The sequence below is a fragment of the Uloborus diversus genome, chromosome 2 (genome assembly GCF_026930045.1).
Source record: "Uloborus diversus isolate 005 chromosome 2, Udiv.v.3.1, whole genome shotgun sequence".
Lineage (NCBI taxonomy): Eukaryota > Metazoa > Arthropoda > Arachnida > Araneae > Uloboridae > Uloborus > Uloborus diversus.
This window is the reverse complement of record NC_072732.1, coordinates 191,716,731-191,740,377: the sequence shown is the minus strand read 5'-3', so window position 1 is coordinate 191,740,377 and position 23,647 is coordinate 191,716,731. Positions and strand designations below refer to the sequence as shown.

The 23,647-nt window shown below is 35.7% G+C and overlaps 1 protein-coding gene across 2 annotated transcripts in view; it reads left to right on the top strand.

Annotated features, from left to right (window-relative positions):
* The window catches only part of LOC129217591 (NAD(P)H-hydrate epimerase-like), a 36,808-nt gene that overhangs the window by 5,585 nt on the left and 7,576 nt on the right, over positions 1-23,647 (top strand). Inside the window, exons 1-2 of one of the 2 annotated variants that reach the window (XM_054851918.1) lie at positions 7,077-7,282; positions 11,467-11,683. In XM_054851918.1, the coding sequence (XP_054707893.1) occupies positions 7,146-7,282; positions 11,467-11,683 (354 nt within the window). In that variant the 5' untranslated portion in view covers positions 7,077-7,145. Of the gene's footprint in view, positions 1-7,076; positions 7,283-11,466; positions 11,684-23,647 lie in introns of those variants that run through there. The other variant, XM_054851919.1, reaches the window with a different exon arrangement.

The following is a 23,647-nucleotide window of genomic DNA, read 5'->3' as shown; positions in this document are numbered from 1 at the left end:
TTTCCACTCCCAAGGTCTGAGGATTTGCACTTTTATTCTCAGTTTAATCGCCAACAACATCATAGTCCGCTAAAAACTAGAGAATTATGAGTCTTGATCCTGTTGAATGTAATCGCTTTCTCCATTGGTTTAAAAGAAAGAACTGTGCTTGTATCTTATTGGAAGAGACATTTGCAGCTTTCCACGGAGTTCGCAAAATCTCTTTTTTAATCCACCATCGGACTTTGGAGAAAGCTTATTGCTATTTGAGAAACATCATTGGATACTGAAAATCTGCCCTCTATTCTATTGAAAGAGCCGCAGTCTTGTTTATCGGGCTTCACTACTTTTCTATGTGTCTTGCTGTATGTGTGTCCCCATGTTTCGTATTAAACGTATTTGTTTATATTCAGCTGTCTGAATCTCTGCTTTATACAACCTTTCAACAGCAGAGCGTGGTTAGTTCTAAGTTTTACCCAGCTACTAAATCTCTGCAGTAGCGGAGTAACATGGGGGACGAGATAAAATATTCCGTTGAGCCTTTTGACGGAAGGAATTTCTCTCTGTGGTGCAGGAGAATGGAAGCGGTTTTCGCAGCAAAGAATTTAGAGATGTTTTTGGAACGTGAAGCGGATTCTTCGAAAGCTAATGAACTTTTAGCGAGTAAGAAGGCCTATGCCTTGATGTTATCATTTCTTAGTGATAAAGTATTAGTTTCGCTTTCGGAAGAAAAGACTTGTGCTGAAGTAATTGCAAAATTGAAATCGATCTATGTTCGAGAAGGAGCGGTCAGTCAGATATTGGTTAGAAAGAGACTTTCAACTTTGAAAATGAAAAAGGACTCATCCATGCAGGAGCATATTGATGAAGTGAACAAGCTCGTTACCCAACTAAAATCGTGTGGCGTGAAAGTGAGTGACATGGACAGTATTGTCTATCTTTTGATGTCTCTTCCAGCAGAGTATGACGCATCGAAATCTGCAATAGAAAATCAGCCTTCGGAGAACTTGACTTTAGAGTTTGTTTGCGGTCGTCTTCTGGATGCTGAAGCGCTGATGAGAGATCGTCGAGTCTCGGAGCCCAAATCGTGGGAAACAGAGTCATCAAATGGTGCAGCCTTTTCTACAAATCATCGGGTAGTGTGTAACAAGTGTCGCAAAACAGGGCACATTGCGAAATTTTGTAGAAGTAACATAATTTGCTACCAGTGCGGAAGAAAAGGACATTTTAAGAGGAGTTGCACAGTCCAGACAGAAAAAAATACATCATCAAAGGATGGAGCAGTTGCAGTGACTTTCGTTGTTGGCGAAGTAGAACATCGGTCATTTATAGTAGATAGCGGATCTACAGCTCATATGTGTGCACATCGGGAATGGTTTGAGGAGTTAAAACCATCCTCAGGAACTGTGTCATGCGCTGCAAAAGCCAGTAAACTGGAAGTAAAAGGAATAGGAACTATTCGCGGTGTATTAGGTGACGGTGTGCAGGAGATCCTACTCAAAGATGTGTTATATGTTCCAGAACTAAATGAAAACCTCATTTCAGTGAAACAGATACAAAAAGCTGGATACACTGTGAGCTTCAAAAATGACGAAGCAGTCATTGAAAAGGGAAGTACAAACTTCGTTTTGTGCAAGCTGAATTCAAAAGGTCAATATGCAAGTGATTTTGTTCCCTTCATTTCAAACTCCTTTGTTGCAGAAAAAGATGGAGGTGAACTGTGGCATCGCAGGTTAGGACACTCCGGAAACCATGTTCTGAGCAAACTAGGATTACCAACAAGTGACAAATTATGTGAAAACTGTGAGTTAGCGAAGCAGTCCGCGAACCCTATAGGAATAGGAAACCGAAGTAGAGAAAAAGCTCCCATGATGACAATCCATTCTGACCTATGCGGTCCGGTCAACCCACCAACTCAAGCGGGTGAAAGGTATGTGTTAACATTAGTTGATGATTATTCTCGTTTTTGTGAAGTTCGTCTTCTTAAAAAGAAAAGTGATGTTCCCGTGGAAATCAAAAAGTTTCTCAAATTGAATGAAAGCGTTCGAAAAATTCGTTGGGATAATGCCCAGGAATATGTTTCAGGTGAACTTAAAGTGATAGCAGATTAACTTGGAGTTACGATAGATCCCTGCCCCCCTTATGCTCACGTATTGAACGGAATTTCAGAGCGGATGAACAGATCACTTTTTGATAAAGCCCGTGCACTTTTATATGATGCAAATTTACCTAAGAACTGTTGGGGATATGCTATTCAAGTTGCAGCATATATTCATAACAGAATCCCTAGTTCAAGCATAAATGAAATGTCACCCTTTGAACTAAAATATTCCCAGAAACCGGATTTAAATCAAATAAAATTATTTGGTTGTGATGCTTATGCCAAAATTCCTGATACTCGCAGACAAAAATTAGATCCGAAATCTAAACGAATGATCTTCATTGGATATTCTAGCATGGGATATCGATTAATGAATCCTGATACGCACAGAGTTATTGTGTCACGTAATGTTCGCTTCAATGAAAATAAAGTATGTGTGCAAGATAGAAGTAATTCAGCAGACGGGCTCCCGAAAGGAGAAGAAAAATACGAGGAAAAACACGACAGAAATGTAAATAAAGAGTTAGGAGAAAACGAAACCAATGTGAAGCAAGAAGTTCCGGCAGATACACCCCGACGATCAGACAGAAAAAGTAAAACGCCAGAACGATTTGAAGCAATGTACACGTCAGAAGAGACGTTGACCTTTTATGACATCTCAAAACTACCGGAAGAACAACAAGCCCAGTGGAAAGTCGCGATGGGGGAAGAATTGCGCTCCATCCAGATAAACAAAACTTGGGAACTGGTAGATCTCCCTGATAACGCGACCCCCATAAAGTGTAAGTGGGTGTTTAGGAAGAAAAGAGACGGAACTCTCAAAGCCGCAAGGGGAGACCAGCAGAAGGAATACCTACAAACTTATTCGCCAGTCATTGCAATGCCTTGTTTACGATTAGTTCTTGTTTCGATTCTTCAAGAGGATTTAAAGGCTTATGTGATGGATGTGAAAACAGCTTTTCTGAATGGTGAGTTGCAAGAAATTGTTTTTATGGAACAACCGCAAGGATTCAACGATTCATCTGGCAGAGTATGCAAATTAAATAAAAGTTTATACGGATTAAAACAAGCTCCTAGACAATGGTTCTTCAGATTTTCGCAATTTATGTTGAAAATTAATTTTAAGCAGTTAAACTCGGAACCGTGTATTTTCATCAGAATTGTGAATGGAAGAAAAATAATAATTTGTTTATACGTTGATGATATTCTTATCGCTGGATCAGATGTTTCAGAAATAATGATTGTGATTAAACTTCTTCAAAATGAATTTCAGATTTCCAAACTCGAACCAGCTTCTGAGTTTTTAGGAATTCGTATGGAATTTACTTCTACTAAATTAGTGCTAGATCAAAAGGAGTATATTCTTAAACTATTGAAGAGATTTAACATGAGTGAGTGCAAGCCGAGTGCAACACCTTTAGAAGCAAAGTCAACTCCAGCTGACTTTGAGGAAGGAACTATCTTCAAAGGACCTTACCGTGAACTAGTTGGATCTTTATTGTATCTTGCGATGACAACACGACCCGATATACTGTTCGCTGTGAACTGTCTCAGTCAATTGCAGGAGAATCCAACAGAATCGGCTTAAAAAAATTCTGCGGTATTTAAAAGGTACATCGGATTATAAAATTGTGTATAGTAAGTGTTGTGACTCTAATGTTGATTTATCTATGTATGTTGATTCAGATTGGGCATCAGATCCGCGTAATCGCAAATCAGTTTCAGGTTACGTTATTTTTTATAAAAAGTGTCCAATTTTATGGAGCGTGAAGAAACAAAGTTCAATAGCTGTTTCTTCTACTGAAGCTGAAGTACTCGCAGTTGGTAAGTCTTTAATAGATCTAGTGTATTATAAAAATATTGCATGTGAATTTCTTACTGTAAATAACATTGTCATATATGAAGATAATCAGTCTGCAGTCAAATGTATAACTAATGAAAATAGATAATATAGATCTGGTAGATTGAAACATATTGATGTTAAGTTAAAGTTTATTAGAAATATTTTAAATGTTGAAAATATATATATTGAATATGTTTCTACTGATAAACAAGTTGCTGATATGTTTACTAAGGCTCTTCCTAAATTTAAATTGCATGAACTTATGTCATTGTGTTGTTTAGTAATAAGCGATTAAGGGCGGGTGTTGAATGTAATCGCTTTCTCCATTGGTTTAAAAGAAAGAACTGTGCTTATATCTTATTGGAAGAGACATTTGCAGCTTTCCACGGAGTTCGCAAAATCTCTTCTTTAATCCACCATCGGACTTTGGAGAAAGCTTATTGCTATTTGAGAAACATCATTGGATACTGAAAATCTGCCCTCTATTCTATTTAAAGAGCCGCAGTCTTGTTTATCAGGCTTCACCACTTTTCTATGTGTCTTGCTGTATGTGTGTCCCCATGTTTCGTATTAAACGTATTTGTTTATGTTCAGCTGTCTGAATCTCTGCTTTACACAACCTTTCAACAGATCCCTCATTCTTTAAACCCTTTATCAGCATTTCAAACTGTAGCTGGTTTGAAGTAAGCTGTGCTCAAGCTCAAAAGCCCACCAATATTTTTGACTGTGACAGTTTGTCCTAGATGAATGACCATAAAGTCACATGCTTGGCTATAGCAGGTTTTTAATGGGCAGAAAAATGACGCATCAGGAGCTAGAGACGATGCGATGTGTGGGGTGGCAACCCAACCGCATGATAATGTTTTTTTCACTGCAATACAAGATAGTCTGCAAAGTTATGCGAAATTTATGATTGTCAATAATCAACAGAGCAAGAGATTCTTTGCTTGGTTTAATTCAGTCAACTAGTCATTTGTTAAACTAGTTTATAAATAGCCTCTGGTCACCGGCTTTCGAACGACACCTCTCTTGATTCAATGCGTCCTTTAACCTTAGAGGAGAAAGAAGCGCAAGGTCGCGTGAACAAACACACAGACAAATGAGCATTTACAGGATTTAATAAAATGGACAACAATGTTAGTTTAATAAATTCCGAAGCACGGGGCAAGATTCGTCGTCATTTTGCCCCGCGTTTCGGCCCGTCATTTTGCCCCGAACTGCCTGTTTGAACGGATTCTTCTCCATTGCCATGAGAGAAGGCGATTAATTGACATTTATTCATGGTAATAGGTAGTATTTAAACTAAGTTACTCATCAATACTAAAGAGACACGATATAACATATCTGTATCGGTAACAGAGCTTATTTACAAATGCATAAAAGTTAGATCGTGGCAACGGTGAACAATCAGAGCTTCAGAACTAACACACATATGGCGATTTCAGCATCTCTATACTATTGCTGAACGAACAGCGGATAGGAGAGCCAGTAGCATGCAGTAGATGCTGTTAACTAGGGGGAAACGGAAAAAATAAGACATTCGTCATCTTGCCCTGCTCGTCATCTTGCCCCGGTCTCCCCTACGCGAATTTATGTAACGCAAATTTTAGGCGGTGTTGGAGGAAGAAGAGCTTCGGGGGCTTACCCTCAAAATGTTTTCGAAATTTATATCTAAAAACGTGCTTATATTTGGGGAAAGAATACGTTCAAAGAAGCACTTCTGGCAATTTGCAATATTATTGCTTTAAAGCGCACTTTTGGTGATGATTAAAACAAGAGGTTCGACGATCTTCCGCCGGAATCTTTTTTTTTTTTTCGAAATTAAGATCTTAAAAAAGTGGTTATATTGGTCATCTTCGAAACGAAAAGAAAGATGGTTCAGGGACCTCCCCCCCTCCCCTCTTTCTGATTACTTCTCAAAATTGTAGTTTAAAAAGGACAATTTTATACGTTCTTTAGTGACGTTGATGTTAAGCGCGGAGGTGCGATTCGGGACTATGTAAGTGTTTTGGAGCTGTAGTTCGAAAACCATTAGCTTAGACAATCTTTAGTGATGTAAGTATAGGAGGACAGGTTTGGGGCCGGCTTAGGTAAAATTTTTGAAAATGATATTTGAAAACCCCATTTTCAGGCGACTTTGGTGAATGATGTCTTTCTAATTCTATTTTTAATATCAATAAAATTGAAAATAAACAAACACCATAGTCCTTTTGCCGCCCCCTGGAAGTGCTGTCACCCGCGGCAAGTGTCTCCACGAGACTTCCCTTAATCCAGTCTCTGCAATACTTTATTTTTATTAATGTAATAAAAACTAAAAAAATATCAAAAATGCTAATTACATTTGGATAGTGTATGAATTTGTCATATAAACTCGCACCCTAAGGAGGTAATGGGGGTGCCCCCCCCACATAAAATATAATAACGATTTTTATCACATTTTAGAAAAATTTTCAAAACTTGTCATGGCTGGATTATTTAGATTTTAATAATGGCAATAAGACTTATGACTTTAAGGATTTTGATTACAGCTTTAATAGCATAAGAAAAGTAGAAAAAAGGATCCCCCCCCCCACACACACACACTTTCGAGGGTTAGTTTGAAATTTAAGTGAACTAGTTTGGGGGAAAGTAGAAAGCCAATTTCTTACCTAGTCATAGTCAAAATCACGGAAATTAGACATAATAAAACTGACTATCTTCTGTTTTTAATTGGTTCCGCGCGATCATAGGACGCGTGCTTAAGTCGAGCTGTTTACAAACGCTACACTAAAATTGCATTCTAATTTGTATAGAATCATGCAAGATCGCAGACAAACATTATATCCCCAATGTTAATCGATAACGCACTGCACTAAATTTCCAATAATTACGTCTGTTATTCGTATGTGTCTCAAACGTATCAATCACAGAATTCATCTCCTTCAAGGCGCAAAATAGCAAGATGTCCACACCTGTGTAGTCTATCAATTTTTGTTTCAACTGCGACAAAAATTGCGGGAATCGACTATGTTTATGACTTATTCATATCTTGCGAGCAGCTTCTGTTTACATCCGAATTCCCGTTGCTTAGCAACGCTTACCTAATGAATGCACTATTTCTCTGCAGTAATTTGGTCAGTTTTTTAGGGAACAATCGTAAGTAGCTCCCACGTTCTTTTCGTATGCAGAAAAACGTTCATAAATCTAAATTGTGCGGCGTGTTTGTTCTTTGAAAGAATAAACATGTCTTCAGCTCCCTCGACACCTTCTCCAAAGAATTCTCCGAAAAGGATTTCACGGTTTTCTTTTCGAAAGAGGCGAGAACACGTCAATGTGGCCGAAAAAAGTGATGAGCTACAAGATTTTCCTAAATACGTAAGGTAATATGCACTCTTTTACTAAGTATTTTACTGATACTCCCTGTATTTTTAAAGAAAGTATCGATTTGTGTATTTCTAAACATAGAATCTCATTGGAACCAGGGTTTAATATCCAACAGAAGAAGTGCAGGAGCCCTGTAGTCTTCAGAACTTATTGTCATACGTAGTCTGAATTGAGTCGATTATCTGGCCCGTCATTTAGGGGGGTCATGAGGGGGCAATTCAATACCTTCTTGTTTTGAGAAATTAATACATGTATTTAAAAGTGGGCATGGTTTTGCTTGTTTTTTCGTATAATTTGGTATTATTTGCATTGCAGGAATAACTTGGTATTATTTTGAGGTATAACTGGGTAACTTGGTTTAAATCGGTATAATTTGCATGCCCCCCCCCCCCCCGGAAAACGTCAAAGTGGCGGGCCTGTCTATAATATGGCAAAATTCACGATAAAATTAATAAGAAGTGCAAGAGCTGAGTTTCCATGCAAATTAAACCCTTATTAAGAAACTGGGTGCGAAATTCAGTTGGGCATAGTTAACGCCTTACCTTGTGCGCTATTTTGCTTAAAGTCGAAAAAAGAAAAAAATAATAAGAAAGAAATGCTTGTGTACAGATGTACTTCTTAAACTGATTTCGCACCTTTATATTGTTTTTTAAACTAAATTTATGTTTTGTTGATGAAAGTAATTTCAAAATACTATGGAAATGGAAGTTGTTCACACTATGTACGTCATCGCGAAATTAGTTTCCAATTAGAGTTTGTAAATAATGGAAAATGTAATTTTTACTGATTCGACACAATCTTAATTTTCGCAATACATTAATTGACATAATATTGCAACGAATAGGATCAGATGGGAAAAGTGGGCGCCGGGGTAAAATGGTGATATAGACTTTTGTAGCAGTAGAACACCCGCAGAACAGATCTGCAGAGAAATGCAAGAATAAAATTTATAATTCTATTTATTATGAGGCATTTTCTATGGGGGATATGGTTGATTGTAACTAAGTATTGCATGGTACTGTTACAAATTTTGTAAACGGATGTTATCATAGGCGGCTGATGAACCAAAAAAGTGGGAGGTAAAAAGAAGTTTGGGTGTTTGGGGGCGGCGCCCCTGAAGCTGTCTTTGTTTTGTAAAATTGGGCTGTATATATAATTGGATTTTAACTACTGATTAAATGATCTCCAAAAATGTGAAATTTGTCCTCGAAAATCGGGGCGAAGTGCCACTGCATCCTCCATCCAATTCAAAGTTCTATTTTAACGAAATAACATGAGACAAGTCCATTTGTTTGGAATTTTTAGTTTTTATTGTTTTAAAATAAATCAATCCACACTGTAAAAAATTATATTCCAATCGATCATTAATGTTTAACTCTGGAGAATGAGGGGACAAGGCCCCTTTACTTTTGGAAGTGACAGGGGCAGGTGCCTCCTTCCAAAACTTCGTGGAAACAGAAGATCAAAGGAAAATCAGATTACTTCATTTTTCAAACGATTTTACTTTTTATGAAAATTATTAATTCAAAAGTGCTTTTTACTTTGTTATTAAAATACTTTCTAGAGTTTATTTATTATTTTTTAATTTTTGAAACAGAAGACAAATAAATCCAAGACGATTTATTTTAAGACAAAAGAAAGTCCTGCAATTTTTTTTTTTTTTTTTTGTTGATAAAATGCGTTAATTTTGCTGTGCTTTCTATTTTTCTTTTACTAGCAGTACCCGTATGCTGTTGCTCATGCTAAGAATTTAAAGGAAGTCCGTTGAATAAAACAGCCTATGGCCCCCCCCCCCCTTTTTTTTGATGTGAAATGATAATTGTTCTTCAACTAAAATGCGTACACACCTTTTCAACATAACCTATTAGTCTCTTTGGAATTTAAAGCTATTCACCAAAACACATAAAAAGATAGCCGCCTGCGGCGACCATCAGCTGGTTCGCCTTTTTATGCAAGCTGTTCCAAAGGGGGAGGTGTACTCTCAGTGCCTATTTTGTCGGAAAATTACAAAAAGCACGTCCACTTTTATGTGAATGCTTTTTTTTTTTTCAGTGGGGGGGGGGGGGGGGCATTGATCAGCCGTTGAAGTTTCGTAAGTACGTGCCTGTGTATCTCTTACTGACCATGCAGCTATATCGACCTGTATTTATCTATCGATCTATCTATACGATCTATGCATATCGTCCTCTGACGGTAATTAACAATCTTTTTCTATGAATATAAAACAAAGATCATGCATAAAACCGCGCGCTTTATTTAATTAAAATAGCACAAAAAAAAAAAAACTCTGTTTCCCGTAGTGTGCAAATGATAAAAAAAAAAAAACCTCACTGCTTTTATTGAAACAAATGCACACAAATATGTAACGTTAAATAACAACAGTAAAGTGTCGGGGAGGGGTGGGGGAGAAATAAAACTCCTGCAGTTGGAGCACGTGGCTATGACGTCATTTCCATGACGTAATGACCATCCTAAATTGAATAAAACACCTATAACTAGATATTATTGGGGTTCTCTCTATAGGGGCCTTAAAAGTGAAGATTGACAAAACTTCGACTATGCCTGGAAGTCGTGCCGTGCTCCACGCTAAAAAAGTTGTAAAAAAAAAATTGTGTATTTTTAAAAAAAAATTTTTGAGGGTGAAATGGCTTTACTATTACATACATAGTTAAATTTCAGAAAAGAGGCCTTTATACTTTTTTGCGGGATAAGTTTAGAAAAAATTAAACCCAGGGAAAAATGCAAAAAATACAGGTTTTTCTTCAAAAATTCTTTAAAAATACAAAAATCACTCTACCTGCAAAAACTTTTTTTTTATCATACTTAAAAATAAATTTCCTACATTCTAGTACAAAATATATTTTTCTGGAACAATTGATTCGGCGTATATGGGGTAAAAAGTACTAAAAACTACTAAAAATCACATTTAACATTGAATAACTTTTTTACTAACTGAAATATCAATGTAAATTATAGCCTTCTTTAATAAATGGACTATTCGACACAAAAAGAATTTTTCAATTCGAACTAGTAGTTCTTGAGATTATCGCATTCAAACAAACAAACAAACTCTTCGGTTTTATATTATTAGTATAGATTCATTATTAATTTTTATTTATTAATTAATTTTTTTATTTTCCAGAAATGTTGAAGAATTTTTTGTCGAAAAAACTAATATATTACCTGCTTTTGCGTTGTTTAAGGTGCTGTTACTTTATTGGTTTGTTTATTTATTTTTTTTTTCACTTCAGTTTCATCAGATGTGATTTGTTTTTAAAAATCAGCTTTTAATGTTAAGAAGTATGTTTAGCTCAATTTGCAATCTTAACTAATTAAGGGAATATTGATTAGACGCTAGAAAGCTTAAAGCCGATGTTGGTATACGGTAAAGTAGGCTCGCTTAGTTCTGGACGAAACTTCTTTTCCAAGGTTACAATTGCGTGATTTGAGATTTATTTTAATATGGTACAACTTTTAAAATTTTACGAATTGTTAGTATGAATAAATAATCTGGGGGAAAAAAAATATATATATATACATATATATATATATATATATATATATATAGTTTGAATTTTGACATCTTGAAATCAAATTATGTCTTTCACAATCACGAGTGTGTGTGTGTGTGTGTGTGTATGATATGTGTATGTGTAGGCATGTGCGTTTGTGTCTGCGTGCAGGTATAAGTGTGTGGGTAGTTGTGTGTATGAGTGTTTGTGTGTGGGGGGGGGATGTGTATGTGTGTGTAGGCATATGTGTTTGTGTCTATGTGCAGGCATGAGTGTGTGGGTAGTTGTGTGTAGGCGTGTGTGTATGTGTAGGTGTCTGTATGTATGCGTGTGTGTGTAGGATATCGACGCAACCTAGAGACGGTTTTTGCTAGAGAAGCATCATCGTGAGGTGCGACACCCGGTCGACGGTGGTGCTGCAGAGGGTGCTGGTGGGAAAATAAAATCATAGGACATCAAAACAGTCACATGAAAGCAATAAACAATAAAAAAAAAAAAAAAAAAAAAAACAGAGTAATAAAAACAATGTTGCAAACAATCTGACTGCAACCTTTGATTGCGAAAATTTGCTCGAAATAATTTTTTTTCCTCTTTTTCGACAGATCTAAATTTCTCAGAAAAAATTATTTTTTTCATTCATTAATTTATTATTTTTTCTTTTTTGACAGTCAAGAAGAATCCATAAATATTGATCAAGAATTATTTAATGACTATAAATTTAGTGTTGATCAGTTGATGGAATTAGCTGGTCTGAGTGTAGCCACAGCTGTTGCAAAAAGTTATCCTTTGCAAGACATGACGAAGAAAGGGACCCTGCTCGTGTGCTGCGGACCCGGTAACAATGGCGGAGATGGTTTAGTGTGTGCAAGACATTTAAAAATGTTTGTAAGTAATGTTTTTGTTATTATTACTTTGATTTTTATGCGAAACAAAATCGATATCAATATCTAATATAGAATCTCAGTCAGACCCGACGAGAGACCGTTTCAACTAGGGCCCGGGGTTTTGGGGGTGTCCGGCGACACGAAAAAAGGAAAGAAGGAAAGAAAGAGAAAAAAAAGAAAGAAAGAAAAAGGGGGAAGGGAACTCCGAATAAGAGAAAACGTAAATATTAAGTAAAATATACTCTTTTTGTGTTCATTGTTGTGGCACTAAAAATAGTTAATTGTTTTCTAGTAAATAGTTTTGATTTTTGTCTCCTCCCCCCCTCCCATTTTTTCACTATTCTATTCTTTTTCTCCCTTTTCATTTTATTTTTTTATTTTTTTGGAGGGGTGGGGGGGGGGGGGGAGAACCGGGCGACATAACTGACAAGGGGACGCCTTGGCTCTCTGCTGCCCGGATCTCTGTAATGCTAATAGAAAAATATCACTATTCTGGCAAGGCCGTCCTTAGCCACGCTATGTTTTGTAAGACGGCTTGGTTTCTTCCGTGCTCGATAGATGGCGCCACTACTTTTTCATCATTTTTTGCGCTCTTTTCAAAAATGTCTTATGTCTTTTGAAGTTTTAACCATGGATAGCTTACTCTCCGGCTTTACTTATTCAAATATTAATATTACAAACGATCAAAATGAAAATTTAACTTTCAGAGTAAAAGAAATCACTGATGAAAATTCTGCAAATGTAGTTTAAAAATTTTTTTTCTTAATTTAATTGCGAATAATCCCGAAAAAAAAATAAAGCTGATTTAAATTATTGGAATTTAAAAAAGAATGTGACAATCCGTGTGCCTGGTTTAACGTTGTAATTAATAATTTAATCAACAGTCTAAATTGATACAACAATATCAATTAGATAACATTGTATGCAGTATTCGGGGAGGGGGTAGTACATATATATAGTGTGAAAATGTAAGTCAGAACAGCTCATTTACAAAAGTATTCCAATAGGCTTTCTAGTTTATTTATTTATTTATTTGCAAAACACACACATATATATATATATATATATATATATATATATATATATATATATATATATATATATATATATATATATATATATATATATATATATAAATGCCAATGATTTTTTGGGGGGGTGATGGGGGGGTGATCGCTTCCTTTTGGGGGGAGAGGGGAACATATTCACCCTTAGTTTTATTTACCCATGTTTTGCAGCATTTTTTAAAATTAATTTTCTGTTTAGTTTGTTCTTTAAGTTTTGTTGTTTTTTTCACCAGTACTTACATGCTCTTTACTTACTTGCTATGTTGGGCCCTTTTAGGTTAAAGATTTTTTAGATTGTATTTGTGTTTTAATAGAAATTGAATTAATTTCTCTTTTGAATGGCTAATACAGATTTAACTTAAATATGCTTGTTAATTTTATACACAGAACTGGTTACAGCAATACAGTGAAGATACAAAAAGTACTTGGCGTGTTGCAACAACATATCCGAAATAAGGGAGATTTAATAAATACAAAATCAACTGTCGCTGTGTGCATAAGACAGACAGAAGAGTTCCTGGGGATGGTCCTTCAAAGCATACAGGATCAGAGCCTGATTACCGCAGGGGCATGCGGGGCACAGGCCCCTCCTCAGATTTCAGGGGGGCCCAAAATCCCCTTTATTTATCATGTTAATTCAAAATAAATAATAATTTCCTCAGAATCTAGAGTACAATGATGTCATTGATATTTTTGCAAATGCTATAAGCAAGGAAAAAAATCTCTTATTTGTTGATAAAAATTCCCCTTAAAAACTTGATCTCTGTGCAAATCCTAAAACCACTCCAAGTTTATTCTGTATTTACTATTAAAAGTTGTATCATAGATAACTTTAATATTTACGGTTTACTGCAACGGGCAAAGTGCAACTACATCTTTAAAAATTATTGTATACTATATCTTTTTTACTTTTTAAATATATAATACTATATTTTGATATGAGGTACCACCAAATTTAGCATGGCTGTGCTTATACGCAAGTATCGAAATATTTTATAGCTTCATTACATAGAATAAGCAGGAATAGGAGGGGTGGGGCACAAAATGAATTTCATGCCCAGTGTTCTCAAAAACCTTTGTCAGGCCCTAAGGGGGCCCTGAAATAGAATTGTGCCCCATGTCCAATGTCAGAATGATCAGGTTCTGTATGCACTGCTAAATTGACAATTACAATACAAAGGCAAGTTACTTTCAATTAAATGTATATATAATATGTTTATGAAATCCTTCAGCAGCTTTCATAAAAAAAATCTCGAAAGAGTGCTACATGCAATATACCAACAACCCAGTTATCTCATCCAGAGACTGCGGTGTTGTCCAGTACTGGACAGAGGGGTGGCAATTTTATGAGAGAATTTTTATTACATTTCTATACACAACTTTTTTTAAATAATCTTTCTTAGCGAATTACGACTGTGGTGGTTTTTCTAGGGGCAGTTTAACAAGAGGTTTAACTGTAGTTCTGCCTTAGCTCTGGCTTAAGGCAGTAACTTACTCCTTAATACCCAAGAACACCATTGCTGGTGTTTCTCGCTGGTTTTCTTAATTTAATTTAACTGCCAGTCTGTTGGTACTCTGAGCACCAATAAGAGAATATTTGCCTCCAGCATGGTTATTGACTGTTCCAAACTGATGAGTTCATAACAAGGACAAAACAGCAGCCTCTGGGTGGGATAACCAGGCTGTCTGGCAGATATGCATGCAGATTGCATGAATAAGACCAGTCTGGTTAGTAGTTTACAATCCAATACCAGTTTCTGGTACTCAATTTGCCTTTTTATTTATTTATATTAAGTTGATAAGGGTAATGATGATCTTTTCTTGAAATTATTTTTGAGCTCATAATCAGAAACATTAAACCATAATTTATTTTTTAATTTTGATAATATAAGAACTGAGGGGGGGGGGGACAGAATTAAAAGCATGATTATTTGAATGAAACAGAACAGATTTTTTTTTTCAAAAAAATAATCATTTTCATTTTATGTTAAATGCCTCATTAAAAAAAAAAAAAGAGCCAACGTAATTTTTAACATGAAAAGTAAACTTTTGAGCATTAAATGTATGTTATACACCGTCATAAAACCTATCGACACATGATAAGGTATCATAGATCATTTTCTCTTGAATTTCAACATTAAGATTTATATTTTTTAATTTAAAGAAAAGATAGTAATTATATTAGCTATGAAGTTTTAAGGTATTTTATTTCTTAATTAATTGGTTAATTACACGTCAATAGGTGCACTGACTGATTACTTTTAATATCTTCTTCTCACACACTAAACACAAAGCTAAACTGAATTTCTCAACAAAAATATAAGTTTTATTTCATGAAATAAACAATAAAATAGTGGTGCCATCTAGTGTTCATGAAAGAATTAGCACGTCTACAGAATAGGGAAGTTTTCGATTTTTCAGTTGTATTTTTATATGATAGAGTAACATGTATGAACATCATAGGTGAAAAAATTTTTGCGATACGATAAATAGTTTTTTTTAAATTAATTTTTAAAGTTCAAGCTTTTGTGACGTCAAATAGCATAGGAAGTGACGTCATGCCTTCTTCCGATAGGGGAGAAGCCGAAGGTCACGCATTTGACTTCGAAGACGAAACGTAAAAGGCTTATCTCCTCGCGTTTCTGGAACATTAAACCTCTCATCCTCTCGGAAATATTCGAATGAAATCATTGATGTTACACGAGGAAGATTATTTAGATTGTGCTTTAACGAATCCGGTCTCCATAGTGTGTTCAAAAGGATTATTGAATTTCTAAAAAATAAAAATATCAGCGCGCTCAAAATGTTCCTAGCGAAAACAAGGGATCTTCGGCGGAAGGCTGCCCATTCGCGCCCTGTGACGTAGGCTCGTGACGTTTCAGAAGCGCGCACTTTTTGCGCGTGGATTTTTAAAAATTCATTAAAAATCAATCACTATGTTTTAAAATTCGGCGATGGTGAATTTTTTAGTTTTGAGGGTCAATTAACAATATCCAATAGCCAAAATATGAACATTTAATATGTTGCAACTTCCCTATTACCGCTTCGGGACGATCAATATGCGGCCGTCCTAATAGATGGCAGATATAGAGTCAATATCAGATTCATACGATTTAAAGTAATAATGACAACAGGATTGTAGCATTCCTTTTGAAAAATAGTACGATAAATACAAAACAATGAACTGTGAAGTCTGGTGTCTTTTTGCTCAATTGAAATTATTTTCTTCCTTTCAATGCTAAGGTATAGTAGTGTGCCGATCGGCGGGGAAAAAGTGAGGTCAGATCTGAGGAAAATCCAGGTGGCGCTACACTCGAGTAGTACGTTATGCTCCTCAATCAGACTCGTTTTAAATCAGCGATTGCATGCTGATTTCGCAGTTGAAAAACCCCGCTTTTCGGATTAAACTTATTTTTGCGCAAAAGACAAATTCTGTAATAAGTGCTAATTGTTACATGGGTGTTCGTTTATTTTTTGAAGCATATAAAACTACCTTATTACCTTATTATAAAACTACCTTACTTCAATGAAAATAGTAGACTATAAGGGCCCATTCATTAAATACGTAAGGGTCCCGAGGGGGAGGGGGGTTGGAAAATCCTCTACGTACCCTTACTTGGGGGGAGGGTCAAACTCATTCTTACATAATATTTTCCAAGTCGATATTTCACATTAGAAATTGCGCGGTCAAGTGATTTGGCAGAGATTATGTTCCATTTGCGTCTGAAAGGTAAGAAACGTGTTAGGATAAGATGTTTTTTTATTTGTTTTACAAAGAATTTATAGTGTGAAATATAATAAAGGAGTCGCATTGCGTACGGCATGTTTTATTTGTAATTAATATTCCATCAAAAAAAAAAAGTCGAAAAAACATTCAGTTTAGATTCTTTTCAGTAACTATTTCTTTACGCAAAAGGTTTAATTTAATAATGTGAATTTAATAACGATTCCAGTGATGTAACGATTCAAGATTTGTTATTTTATCATTTTGAAAAACAAAATGGAATCTTACATAAAAATGGGGGGGGGGGGTGAAAATTCTTACGTACCCTTACATGGGGGAGGGGGTCAAAAATTGCCAAAATCATCCTTACGTAATTAATGAATGGCCCTTAAGTATTCAATAACAGCGCGTCTCTTATTTCTCTACTAATAATAAAAATGAGTCTCTCTGTCTGGATTTCTGTCTGGATCCCTGTGATGCGCACAGCGCCTATACCGTTCGGCCGATTTTCATGAAATTTAGTACAAACTTAGTTTGTAGCATGGGGGTGTGCACCTCGAAGCGATTTATCGAAAATTCGATTTTGTTCTTTTTTATTTTTAAATTTTAAAAACAGTTTCCGAAGCAGAATTATCATAAAATGGACGACTAAATTACGAAATTATCCTGACGTGGAATCGTAACATGGGGATGAACATAGCCAATTGGCGAGAAATTCATCATCCATTATTTGTAAATATACAGGCTAATCAAATGACCTTTTAATTTTCTCCTTCGGGCAAAGTCGTGCGGGTACCGCTAGTTACAAAATAAAACTGCTTCTAAATTCTTGAAGCTAATTAAAATTATCAGGGCTTCTCAGTCTGAGTCGAAGAGTCGGAGTCGCTTGAAAACCTACCGACTCCGACCTGTTTTTTTTTTTTTTTTTAAATTTTCAAGGACTTTCCTTACATTAAAAAAATAATAGGGCCACTTGCTCCGATCACATATTTAACTACATACTAATTTGCAAATAACTGCAATTGGCAAGCAGCTGGCTTGATTATTTGTTGAATTTTCGGTAATACTCATCAACGTCAAACTGCTAGTTTGCTTATTTTTACAACGTTCTTTAGAACCTGTCAGCAAACGGTTTTGTTGTCGATAATTCTCGAAATAGAAGTAGTTTTTGAATCTGACGCTATCACTGTCAAAAAAAAGTATTTATGTATCTTTATCTTTTATCTCATATGTAAAACAGCGAAAGAAATGTATCCTTAAAAACTAAAAAAAAAATGGGGAACCTCCTCGTCCCTCTCCTTTGTCTAACATTGCTTATGATATCTTTAAAATGTTCTTTTAAAAGGAAGCGCAGCTTCTGAATCTCCCTACCCTTAATCAGGAAACAACATGACAGTGTTACAATTAAAAAATCTAAATAAGTAGCGATCAAAAGAACATTGTGATACACGTTTTTGGACGCAAAAAATATTTTCCCGTTGTCGATATATGAGATTTTAAAGCCTATGGGAATTTTAAGAAAAGCGAGTCTCGTTGTTCCAAATTTAGCGAGTTTCGATGGGGACAGACATCTTTCTCACGCTCTGTAGATATGGATGTCCTGCCACATATGCAGAGGAGGAAATCGTCTGTGAGAAATTGGTACCTTCAATCTCTCGCCAAGTGTTTAAATTTGCCACTTTTCTTAAAATTTCGGGAGACTTAAATACCTTTTGTCTCGATAACGAGGGACGATAACAATAATAATTATTAATTTTGTACAGGATTTTAAAAAGCTGAAATTCAAGAAAAAAAACTTTTATTTTAAATGTAACTTACGTGCTCGTTGATTCCGTTTGTCCGAAAGTCTTATGGTCGGTTGCTTACAGTTACCAGGCGTAGCGTTGCTGGAGATTTCCAACCTATTCTCCAGACCTATAAACAGTAGAGGTAGTGCTACCATATACCGTGCATTCGAGCTCTTTCTCATTTAGGGGTCTTATTGACTCAGGAGTCTCTCCTTTCTGCTTTAAACTCATGCTGGCTACATGAATGGGGCTTGAGTCTCCCAAGTGGCATTAAAAACAACAACAAACGGCGCCCTAAGCCATCTCGATTGATAATACATTTGCCTTAAAATATAAAAATCAAACTTTCAGAGTCAATTGTGTAAAATTTTGTTTTGAAAACATCCTTGTCTTTGTGTCTACAAATTGATAGACAACTAATGTATTACCCTTCAGTTATTTCTTCTCATCTTTAAAAAAGCGATTTTTTTTCTTTTCGACTGACGATTTTTATTTATCTGCTTAATGAAAAAATGTAGCCTCGTGATAATAAACTTTACAACAATTTTTTGCGTTAATTCATTTTGATGTTGTAAACAACCAACTTTTGGAATTTTTGCTGGATTGATGAAACTAATCATATCCAAAATGCTATCACAATGTAATTCATTGATGCTGAAACAATGAGTAAATTTTTCATCTAAAACTTTGATAAGTTTATGCAATGAATTTGAAGGATATATTAAACCGCCTTCATTAAAATGTTCTGTAAATGTTGCTGCTGCTGTACAAATCGCATTGCAATCATCTTCTAAGGAATCCTTGCATTCTCTGCATTCCGTTTTTTTAATAAAAGTGCGTGCAACGTATCCAGCAACATAAAAAATTAATCTCTCATCACTCTTCTCTACAATAATAGATTCGTGATCATGGTTTAGTTTTAAATTTTTCGTAAGATACTTGTCAGCATACTTTTTCTTTGCATGTTTTGTATCCACTTTTGCACCCTGGTACGAAACAAGATGAAGCTTTACTTCTTCTAATATTAAACGTTGATGCCTCCATTAAAAGCCTTAAACGCTGTTTCATGAAATATTCACGAAATAAAGGTAAAAAAGAGAAACGCGGAACTAAATTGTAACAAAATCCCGCGTCTACTAATGTAAACACCGCGAAATTGAACGTACACCTCGACCGCACTGCCCTCTAGCGGTTTTCATACATTTTGTCTTCAAGAATCGAAGGGGAAAAAGCGCCGATCGGCACACTATTCTAGGCACTATAGCTAAGGGTTCCAGACTTCTGCTTTGGGCTCGAACGAATACATTTTTCATTTCTTCTTTAATAGCTAGATGGCGCCACTATAAGTTTAGTCTCGAGAAAAAGAGAATAAGATGGATATAATTCAGTTGCTAAAATAAAGTTTATTACAATGGAAGAGGTTGATGGTAAACATTTTTGCAAGTAAGGCAGAAACATAAGTCAATGTTAAAAGCTGTTTGAATCACAAACTAAACTGAACTTGGGGGAAAATTGCTTCAGCAGAGGTGCATCCCCAAGGACTAAGGCGCACCCCTCCTCAATTACCTCGTACCCCCCTCCCCCCAAAAAGTGAAACGTACCCCTTAAAGCATCGTTTTAAAAAAGTCGATGGTGTATTCTGTGACATGATCTTCTCGCCGCCCCCCCCCCTTTCTAGTTGGGTACCCCGCTACCAATAGTGTTTAAAATTAGTGGCATATTGTCTGTCAGGGTGGTATTAAATTATTGCGGGGGGAGGGGGGCATGCATCCGGTTACCAAACTTTTAGAACCAAAACAAAGAAAGAAAAATTTTAATTTTGTTGAATTCAAATTATGTTTTTCACAACGGGGTAGCTTCCAAAAATTCAAAAGTATTTTTTTCATAAAGAGCATGTTTAAAAACGTAGGATCTGACATTTATTTAAATACTAATTTGCTTAAGTTTAATATTTAAAAAAACAATACTTAAATCGGTGCGCTTTCATTGTTTATACTTCTGCCGATGACATCACAAATGATGAAATGCCATTCAGTGTGGCCATTCACAGAGCAAAATATTTAATTCGGCATCTTTAATCATGGGTATTGGCAACGATATGATTGACAGGAAGCTTAGAGCGCAATGTTTAATTTGCTTCTTGATTATCATAACGTGGAAACGCTCTAGAAAGATGCGCCAAAATGCATCATTTGTGATGTCATCAACAACCACGCCTTGTTTGGAAAAATCGGACATTTTAAAAAATTAATTAAAAAATAACTGTTGGGAAAATGAAAGTATTTTCCTGGCCCATGTTGTTAATTTTTACTTATTCTATCAATTTCAGTGACTAAAAGTAGTACTTTTGACTGAAGGAAACAACCTCATTGCGTTTTGGGGTGTTTCTGTAAATGCCTCCTGTTCCCCCCGCAACCAGCTAAATTTGTACCTCCACTTTCTCGACTTTACAACACTCCTTTTAAGACAAAAACAGCATCCCAGCACACAGCAAAGAGCAAACTTCCGCGAGCATGTCTCTTCTTCTGGGCGGTGGCGGCCATGTCCTCTGGTCTTGGGAGCTCTAGCATAACACTCTTCCTGGATGGTGGCGTGTGTGTAGACCTGTGTGCATGTGTATGTGTAGGTTATGTACGCTACCGCCCTTTGATTAAATGCCCTCTATAGATAGCGCAATTAGGTTATTTAACATCATGGCGTTTTTGGAGCGTCACAATTAGGGCGAAAACGCCAAAAAGCGCTTATAAATGTTTTTTTTTACCTACATTCAACCAATTGAGGATTAATAAATTTGCACAGGCCTACCTCTTAGACAATCAGAACTGGAGTTTTAGAGTTTTTCGTCCACTACAAAGCGAAAGGGAGGCTTTAGAAAGTTGAAGATCCATGAGCTCAGAAATTTAAAAAAATGCTTTTAAGCAGTCTATAATCAGGGCTCATAGTCAGGGGCGTAGCTAAGGGGGGGGGGGACAACCCCCCCCCCCGAAATGTTTGTCTCAAAAAAAGGAGAGAGAGAGAGAGAGAAAGAAAGAAAAGAGAAGAGAAAAAGAGAAAAAAAAGAAAAAAAATCAAAACAGCTTTTTTTCTGAATAACTATGGTCAAAAATTCACTTCGCTGCCCCCCCCCCCCCAGTGGCCACTGAAAATCAGCTCCATGAGTGACCCTCAAGCGTAAAGACGCCTCACTCCTCACTCTGCTGCGACCATTTATTTGATAATTGAGTGAAATTTCACACTCCGCTTTAGAAATGAGATTGACTTGTTGAATCCACGCATATGTAACCTTTTTTGTCATAGATTCTGCAAATTGTTAAACATGTTTTAATTTTATGAGCGGTGCAGTGGGAATATTACATACAGTTGAATCTTTATTTTTCGAATTTCACAGGAAGGAAAAAAATCGAGATAAAGAGGTTTTAAGATACGGGGGCTTTAAGAAACTTTATAGAAATTTGCAATATGATGGTGAAAATTTGGAATCGATACTAAAGAAAATATGAAACTTTTGATAAAAATTCCTCTTTATTAGTTTTGTTAGGTCTTTATTCTATTATTACATTATTAAGTGTTTCATTGCGAGTTTAAGGAATCATTTTGACAGTAAAAGAAACTTTAAGCACATCTCTTTCAAGAAAAAGTCATTTATTGCTTTTTTGGCGCCTGATTTTTTTTTTTTTTTTTTTTTTTTTTTTTTTATTAATTATTTATCCTCTTGAGGTTAGCAATTGCTGCAAATCTAACCTAGCCAATATTCTAGGATTTTCCTTTCTTCTTTGCTTGAAAAAAATCTTAAACTTTCTTTTTACTCCTATCATCTCGGTTTTCTATAAGGAATTATAATTTTAAGAAAGAGAGCAACCAAAGAACAGTACTTAATCAGATAACAGAGCAAAATGGCTTTTAATTTGAAGGACCTTTAACCATTAACTTGAAATACTCATCCATAATGCAACTAATACTCAACCTGTGAATTTCACCCCTTTACTCTTGTTCCAAGAAAGTGCTCGAAACGTCTGTCCTTTTGTTAATCTTCCTAGAAAACCTATTTGTGGAACGCATTTCTCCCTTTTTTGACCCCTCAGCCCGTTCTGTTTCGAGTTTTGCTTGCTGCTTTAAAGATCATTGGGCTTCGAATCCGAAAATGATAGCATAGCCGGCATTCGAGACATAACGTTTCGAGACATAAGGTCAGTAAATTACCGCCCATTAGCCAGGGCTAAAGCAGAAATACATGAAATATCCCGCCAGCTCAGTCGTTTCCAGCCGAGGACTGCAGTTTCGTGCTTATTAGCACTCATCAGCCCGGCATAGGAAAGTGACTGAGCTGGAGATGGAAAACCTCTTAAGGAAGCCAAGAGTACAATCTGCTGAAGCAGCATTAATCCCATCGAACCCATCTGAAGGAAATCTTATTTTAATTTAAAAGAAAAACTGCATAGCATTACGGGAATAAAATGTTTAAAAGCGAAATGAATCTAGACTGTTCTGTACTATTTCTGTTAGCTTGGCTCGCATTAAAAATTAAAAAATGAACAAGGCTTCTGTTTATAACACTCGAAAATTGCTGTTGCTCTCTCAAATAGATATTTATGTAAGTTATAAAGCAGCTAATAAAATTAAAAATAAAAACTTGAGAGGAGAACAGATGGTATGCAGCTTTGTGCAAATAGCTTTCTACCGCCTATATTTCTTCCTTTTTTTTATTCAAATTTTATTATTAACTGCTTTAGAATTAGCATAAATGTAAATACATATAAAAAGCAACATATAAATATAACGAATATGAAATCCATTTCATTTTTTGCAGGTTATAGTCAAGAAGTCTTTTTTTTATTTTATTTTATTTCATGCTTTTAGTGCGAAGCTAGTTAGTAAAAATAGTCTGACCACCGATGAGATTGAAAGTCAAACATCCAGGTTACAGGCGGAAATGGATGCATCTATTAGCTTTCAGGGAGGCCAGCTTTTGTAGATGTGTGTTAGCCTTTAAATTAAGCAGTCACACTAAAATGAACGGAACACGCTCATCAGATATTTGATTTTCCCCCTTATTTGGATAGACTGGTTTTGACTAGACCCGTTGCTAGAAAGTTTCACTTTAAATTAAATGGAGGAAAAAGAAAAAAGTTAAATTTTCCAAAACATTTTTAAAAATAATAATAAATAAATAAATACATAAACTCTTTGCTTTTGTTTTGTTTTGTTTGACACAAGTATCGAACTTAGGGCACCCCATTCCAAAGTATGTAAGATTCACCTCCATCTTATTATTATTTTTTTAATACTAAAAAAGTTTACATCATATATATATATATATATATATATATATATATATACTAGCCTGCGTGCCCGGCGTTGCACGGGCTACTTAAAAAATGAAAGAGCTG